This window comes from Phalaenopsis equestris, unplaced genomic scaffold (genome assembly GCF_001263595.1).
Source record: "Phalaenopsis equestris unplaced genomic scaffold, ASM126359v1 Scaffold000349, whole genome shotgun sequence".
NCBI lineage: Eukaryota > Viridiplantae > Streptophyta > Magnoliopsida > Asparagales > Orchidaceae > Phalaenopsis > Phalaenopsis equestris.
Window position 1 is genome coordinate 169,560 of NW_018164791.1, and position 7,691 is coordinate 177,250.

Consider the following 7,691-nt stretch of genomic DNA (forward strand, 5'->3'; position numbering starts at 1 on the left):
GAGAAGACCCACATCTAGGGGAAATGAGAAGAAAGCTAAATCCAAGCCAAAAATAACACAAGCAGTAGCAATTAGGCTCACGGCCTAGGGCAGAGAAGAGGAAAACAAGCCCCATGCATGGTCACGGATAGTGAAAGAAACCCCCCATGAGTATTACCATTACATTGCTTTTTGATATACATAAGAGAGTGAATGGACAAGCTTTCATAAATTATCCAAACCAAGTCCAGATTCATCAAATAAGACATAATAAATTTGCCCAATTCATTTTGAACACCTCACTATATAGGTAGATAGTGAATACATTTTGGGATGACAAACTTGATTACTAAAAACACATCTTAGGAAGAGCATTAAAGAGGAAGCCCCCACCCAAACCATGTCCAACAAAAGTGTCAAACCGAGCTCATCACAAGGGGCAAACCAAGCCCAAGAAAATGATACAAGCTTAGTCCAAACAAGAGTGAAACCAAGCCCAACAAATGGGTTAAAATAGTGTAAAAAATTTCAGCTAAATTCAACCTAGAAGAAGCTAAGACCGAGCCCTCCAAATAAGCTAATAAACAGAGAAATTTTTTCAATAAAGATCCAACTTTAAAGAGCCAAACCGAGCTTACTAACATGAGAAAAATAAAGTAAAATTTCCAGCATTTTTCATTTCCAAAGGACTAAAACCGCACCCAACAAATGGGTCAAGACAAAACAAAATTTCCAGCATTTTCCCTCTCCAAAGAGATCAAAATCGTACCCAACAAGAGGGAAAAAATAGGGATTAGCATTTCCAGCATGAATCTATTCCAAAAAGATCCAAATCGTACCCAACAAGATGGGAAAAATATGGCCATCAAATCCAAATCCGTTAGACCCTTATATTCCCAGGTATTAGAACTAATATATGTTCCAAACTGCAGCAAGTAACATGAACAAATAAGCATAAACAAGTTCCTAATGCCAACTTGTTATTTAGCATTGAAAGTAATTCCAACCTCCATTTGAAAAAAATATGTATACGAAAAGCTTTAACATTGCATTTTTTTTTTAGCATGCATTCCATAGAATAAAAACTAAAACTTTTCAAAAAGAAACCTCATTCATCATATATTTTGAGCAGAGAAAGATAAGAAGGCAGCCAATATATGCTTCATTTCTCACTAAACCTAGCAAGAATTCATGCTCAAATCTCGAAACAGGCCTATATTTTTACTTCCACATGCTATGCTACCATTTGTGAATATGAAGTGATTAAAAGAGCAAACATCAAAGCCAAGAAATTAATTGAATGAGGGCAAAGTAACAAGCTTTATCAAACCTCTCCATACCAAGGCTAGCCGAAACATCTCCCACTTTTCTTCTCTTTTTTTATCTTTTTTTTTTAAGAAACAAAATAAACCAGCTTAATGTCCCAATCCAAGCAACGCATCATATTTTAACATGCATAAAACCATGCCTTAAAGTTAGGAAACAGGAGAATAGCACACCCGCGCACATGCACCTCATATAGATGCAAACCCCCAAATTCACCAAGTGGAATACATTAAGCCCAAAGAAGCTTTCACATGCTTTAAAAGAGCAAAGAAGTATTTTTAGATGTCATCGAAAACGTTGCAAATCAGAGGAAGGAAGATAAATACCTCTTAATGCCGATTTAAAGCAAAAAAAAAAAGTGAGACAGTTCCAATAAAATGCCTCCCACAGAAATCCTCCTCCTAAAAGCTTCAAGAAAGTAGCAACCAACAAATCCTTTAAGCTCTCAGCACATAAAAAGCTAGCCAAGCAGAAATTTCGACAAGGCCTTTCTCCTAAAGCTTCGAGAAACAACCACCAACGAATGATCCACACTCCCAGCGCACGAAAACGTAGTTTAGAAAGGATTTTGGTAGAATTTTCTTTCCGTTTTAGCCGATGAAGGGGGAAAAGGGAAAGAAACGGCGGAATAAAGGAGAGGAGCGGCTGTTGCCTCGAGTAGAAGGACCGTTGGCCAGCACACCTCTCCTAATTGGAGAGCCGAACGGTTGCTGTGCCACGTAGAGAAGGGGAAGCGACGGGAAGCAGACGACCGCATGGATCCGCGGTGGAGCTAGGGCACGGACGCGAGAGGGAGAATCAAGCATGAGCTCTGTTCGAACCCGTGAGTGGGTCGAACAGAGGGAGGGAGTGTGCGAGTGAAACACATAAATAAGACTTAGGTTTTAATTTTAATTATAAATTAAGTATAAAGTTATAAGAAATATTTAATTTTTTTTATTCGTGCGTCGTGACATATCGAATATGGATGTCCTTTCTAGGTATTTTTGACATTCCGGACGCGTTGGCGCGGTCTGTTTCACCGTCGGAGGTCGTTTTGACGAATTCATCGATTTGGGTGCAAATTTTCTCGTGTCAGAAATATGACAATATGAGTGTTCGTTCCTACTAAAATTGGTGTCCCGGACGCGTTGGCGCGGTTCAATTTGTCATTGGAGGTCGTCCGGAGAAGTTCGCATTTTCACCTATCCTTTAGGCTCAATTGAAGTCCTATCTCAATTGAAATCCTATATCTTGTGCAATTTAGTGAATTTTGTGCATTTTGTGTGTGTATGACAGTAAAGTCGTGAGGAGGTTTTCCTAGGGCTTAAGATCCTATTGTGAACTTCTCCCTGAGTCTCCACATAATAGTCCCTAACCGCTCGTCCATAAGATGATGGTTTTGAGACCATAGATGCTATACATCACCGGAAAATAAGAAATGACTGGAATTTCTAAAAAGGGTGGGTCCCAATTCTAGTTTTCTAAGATAGTCAATAGGAACTCTTAGAACTAGATCCTGGGATCCTAAGAAAAGGTAATGACCTAAAAATGTGGTCAACAACCATGTTCGCTTGATCAGGTTTTTAACGATTATCTCCTAGACGACATGGTTAGGTTTTTGGTGTGGTTAGGTGGAAAGTATTTAAGGGTGATGTAGGGCAAGAAAGAAAAAAATTAATTGGAGACACAGTTGGGTATTAGTGAATGCTAGAAACCCTATAATAAGACTAGGTGTAGGCTAGTTCTGATACCAAATGAGACCGGAGTTAATCCAAACAACAACAGGAAAGCCAGTATTATTGCTGAATTCAAATAAAAAATTACAACTGACTCGTGAAAAATTGAAATTGCAGCAATTGACAACACAAACCCAAGTTAGGGCTAGATCTGGGGGTGTTGGTAGTGGCGATTGGCTAAGATTTGGGCAGCAACAAAAGGAGAATGCGGTGGGTTGCGGCGGTGATATAGGATGGCTGGACAGCGGTAGCGCGGCAAGACGGCGGAGTTGTGTGGCTGCGGCAGTGAATCCAATGATGCAGGACGGCTGAGTAGGCTGTAGTAAGGTGCTGGAATGGCTGGGCAGCGGTAGACGGCACGGCAAGGGGGGTTTACGGGGCTGCAACAGCAAGGTAGGAGGCTTAGAGGAGGTGGAGGAGGATGCTGGGATGGCCGGTACAGCGATTGCAGCAATAGGGGGGGGAGCTGGAATCGCAAAATGGCAGCGAGATGGCCGTCCTCGGGATGTCGGCAGCGAGGAGAAGGGTTGATGGCAAGGGACAGCAGATTGGGAGGGGAGGAGAGGTGGTAAAAACTGCAGGAAAACAGTAAAGTGGTTGTTTTCTGGTGGCTGCAGAAAATACTGTGGCAGTGGCTGTGGAAGGAGGGTTGCGGAGGAGTCTGAAGGTCGAGGATAGTCACAACCTCAAACAAGATACAGCCGGAGCATCATTTATTGTTGGATACAACCCTAGAAGGGAATAACTGGACGCCAACAACTGTCCTGACATAAAAACTACTAATCCAAACTCTAATACACACATATATAGGAAATGACTAAAAAGAATGAGGGATAATAGGTAAGAAATCATAAAAGAAAGAAAAAGGTGGCTTGTGGCTCCTCTTCCGTCTCCCGTGCTTACGGGAGTCGCGGCATCCCATGTCCGAAACGGAATCTCCCCCTTCAGCTATCTTATACTTGTAATTATATGCAGTAAATTCTTGGTCTGTGCAATCTGATAAAATGAACTCTAATGATGTCAAGGGATGGGAAATTAATCTTATTTATTAAGCTGAATGATCCATGCTGCAAATTTGTGAACATTTAAATTTTCTAAAATATAGCACCATTTATCTAGTGCTACAATAATGGCTCATATGACAATGAAATGGCTTCACAGCTTGTCGAAGAAATGCTTTTCTGCGTGATATAACCTACGTATCTGACCATACTTCTGGTCAGAATGAATGCAGTTTTCTTGTGCTAATCATTTGATATTCCCTCTTCACTTTTTTAAAGCTTATTTGATTAATCTAGCCTGTTTTAAACCGCTTTAGGTGAGTGTTTTTCTTGTTAAAATCATAGGATGAAATTTTATTGGCTTAGTGTCCTGTTTTGATTCCTTTGCAGGTAGGTTTGTTATATGACGAGATTTCCTTACAAAGTGTTTTGGATATGACTGCTGACTGGACTGAAGAAGAAAGGCAGACTTTAAGGAATAAGGTGAATATCTTGGTACCACTTATCAGCTTCACGTGGTCATCTTTTGGCATATCTCTGTCATTCATTTATATTTAAGCTCATGAACTTCTATTTCAAAAGAGAAAATCTTTGTCTCTTTTTTATTTTAATTTTTTATATTAGGTTGGTTAAATTCACGCATAACTTGTTGGCTACACATGTTAGTTAACCCATGATTATATTTTAACAGGTTCCAGTACTTGGTTTGAAGACACCATTCCGGAGCGGGCTTCTAAGACATGTGGCAGAAGATGTTTTGGCACTAGCTAAGGTTTTTTTCTTTTTGGAAAATGTACATGCATGCCACTCAATTCTTATGTATTTACATATCTAACACCTATACTTCAATTTTACATTTATACCTCCTTACCTATGCATAAAATGGTATATTTCACTTTTTAAAAATTAAAATAGTGGTATTTATGATGTGATATGAAAGATTTGAGTGGTATAGATAAATGTAAAGTTTAAGGTTTAGGCCCTAGATGAGTAAATACATAGGAATTGGGTGATATGTATGTAAATGCCCCTTTCTTGTTTTGCCTTGGTATCAGTTATGTGAATGTATGAAGTTGAGGCATAGTTTCACTTATCGTACATCTTTGACGCAGGATGGCTTGGAAAGAAGGCTTTGCAAGGAAGCTGGCTTTTTAAAAGAAGTCGCGGAGGTAGTTGCAACAGGTACTTATCACTAAGTTTTCCCATGCCATTCTATGAGATGAAGCTATGCACATGTTTATTGTCTCGCCTTAATGGTTGATGTTATAATATCTGATAAATTGAGTAAAGTGTCAAAGTAGTACCCCGACTATTTGTATGGAGTCATTTTAATCCCAGAGTTTATAAAACTGCTAAATTAGTCCTTTTAGTGGGGGTTAAAATAGTCATCATTAGGTACTATTTCAATCCATATTCAAAGAGTTTGGGGACTAAAATGACACTTCTATAAACTCTGAGACTAAAATGGCCCTCAGCAAAAGTCAGGGGATCATTATGACACTTTTCTCCCGATAAGTTATGGTTTTTCCTGCCAAAAATTCTTATTTCACCCAAGATGCATGATGAGAATAGAACTACAATAGAAGTGTCTTATGTTTTTAAGGATGCGGTATTTCTAAACTCAAATTTTGCCTGTGCTTATTTTGTTTGATATTTTGTTTTATCCTTATTCATATTCTAAAGGTTTTTATTTACTGTATTTTCTTCTAAATGATTACCACTCCGTATAACTCTGCATCACTGCTACATTGTTGAATGTGTTACCTTTTTCCTTTCAAACTAACTCAAACCCTTATTTCATGCTTGGTGCAATTGTTGCCTTACAATTTTTGCGACGTACAAATTTTGGAATTTAAATGCATTTGTCCTACCATTCACAATTCCTAACTTTCCAGGTTCAAAATGATCTAATTGTATATCCTATCATTGGTGTTTTAATAGATCAAAAGAGGAGAGAAGGGGTATTATGACACTCAAATTCAATCTGTTGAAACCCGTAATTAAGGGAAAGGAATCCTACTACCTTGATAGGAACCGACCGGATCTGCTCATTTGGATGTAGTTGCCGGGATCCAATTAGAGAATGCATTTGATTGAATTAGGGCTATAAATGAGTCAAGTCGAGTCGAGCTTGAGCCACACTAAACTCGAGCTCAACTCGCGAGCTTGAGCCACACTAAACTTGAGCTCGACTCGTGATATATATGGTTGGCTGAAGCTTGAGCTCGAACTCGGCTTGCGCTTGTTATGTCCCGCTCAAAAACTTGATTTTGATAAAAGTTTATTAAAAAGATATGAAATAATAAAAATTTTATTTATTATACGAAAATTAACATTAATTAATGAACTAATTAATGTAATTGAGCTGTCTTGATGAGCACTTAAGCTGAGTTAGATTACGCTCGAGCGCGAGCTCTAGCTCGCTGATCGATAGGCTCAACTCGTGAACTCGTTGACTTGTCGATTTCAAGTTAACTCGACTCACATCCCTAGACTCAATCTAGTAGACCATTCATCGCGTGCTTGTGTGAAAATTTGAAGTGAAAAAGTTTCAGTTAACACATTCAACAAGAAACAATGCAAGGAAAGTTTAACAAACTTAAAATTTTTTAATACAAAACTTTTAATTTGGAAGTTATGAGGCCAACATATACTATCTGCTCCAAGGAATTACATAAGTTACGCTAACATAAAATATACTTGTTATTATAATGCACCAACACTAGATTTTTTGAGTTCATTCAAATTTATGCGGACGGCATGGCTAGTTAGGTATCTGTACTGATACACGTAGCTAGATTTGGTTTGAAGTTCTCTCCTTACTTCCATCTTTTAAGCTGACCTATCATTAGACAAGTATAGTGACTGGAAATACTCAAAGGTAGTTATCTTTTAACACATTAGTGGTACTCAATAAAATAGTTTAATATGCATATGGAAGCTGTTGAGAAAATTAGGGCGAAGAAAAACAATAATCGACACAAATCCAGAAGTACACAGAGATTTAACGAGGTTCGACAAAGATGCCTACGTCCTCGGGAGCAGAGCGACGAGTTTCTTTTCAATATTCAGAAAAGAGGTTACAGAATAGAGGTTACAGAATAGAGGGATACCTCCTGGGGTTACTAACAGACCTATTTATAACCCCAGGAGTAAACTTAGGCACAATATGTAATTACAACATTACCCCTGTACCAAACCGCAGGGCTTAGCCCCCGCACCCTAACCCACGTAACTTCCCAATTTGGACAGATTCTTCCGCTCCACTCCGCTCCGCTTCGATCCAGTGTCTGTCCCGATATGGTTTATGAGCCATACCATAACAAATCTCCACCTTGACGAATATCCAGCCCCTTAGGAGAAAAAATACCTGGGAGTTACACCTGCACCACTGTGGGTTGGGCCACCATGCTTCTCTAGCAACTGCAAACATTCAACAAGTCCAAGCAATGCAAGAACTTGTTGATAGTAACTGGCTTGGTCAACATATCAGCTGCATTCTCATCAGTATGAACCTTCTGCAACAGTATCTCCTCAGAAGCAATCAACTCTCTGATCTTGTGATACCTGACATCAATGTGCTTGGTTCTCGCATGGTACACCTGGTTCTTAGCCAGACAAATAGCACTCTGACTGTCACAATGCAACTGAACTCCACCTTGCTCAA

The 7,691-nt window shown here is 39.2% G+C and overlaps 1 protein-coding gene across 1 annotated transcript in view; it reads left to right on the forward strand.

The window, feature by feature from the left end:
* LOC110026083 (glutamate--cysteine ligase A, chloroplastic) overlaps positions 1–7,691 on the forward strand; it is a 37,095-nt gene that overhangs the window by 20,349 nt on the left and 9,055 nt on the right. Inside the window, exons 13-15 of the mRNA XM_020726871.1 lie at positions 4,415–4,507; positions 4,716–4,796; positions 5,137–5,206. Of these exons, the coding sequence (XP_020582530.1) occupies positions 4,415–4,507; positions 4,716–4,796; positions 5,137–5,206 (244 nt within the window). The remainder of the gene's footprint in view (positions 1–4,414; positions 4,508–4,715; positions 4,797–5,136; positions 5,207–7,691) is intronic.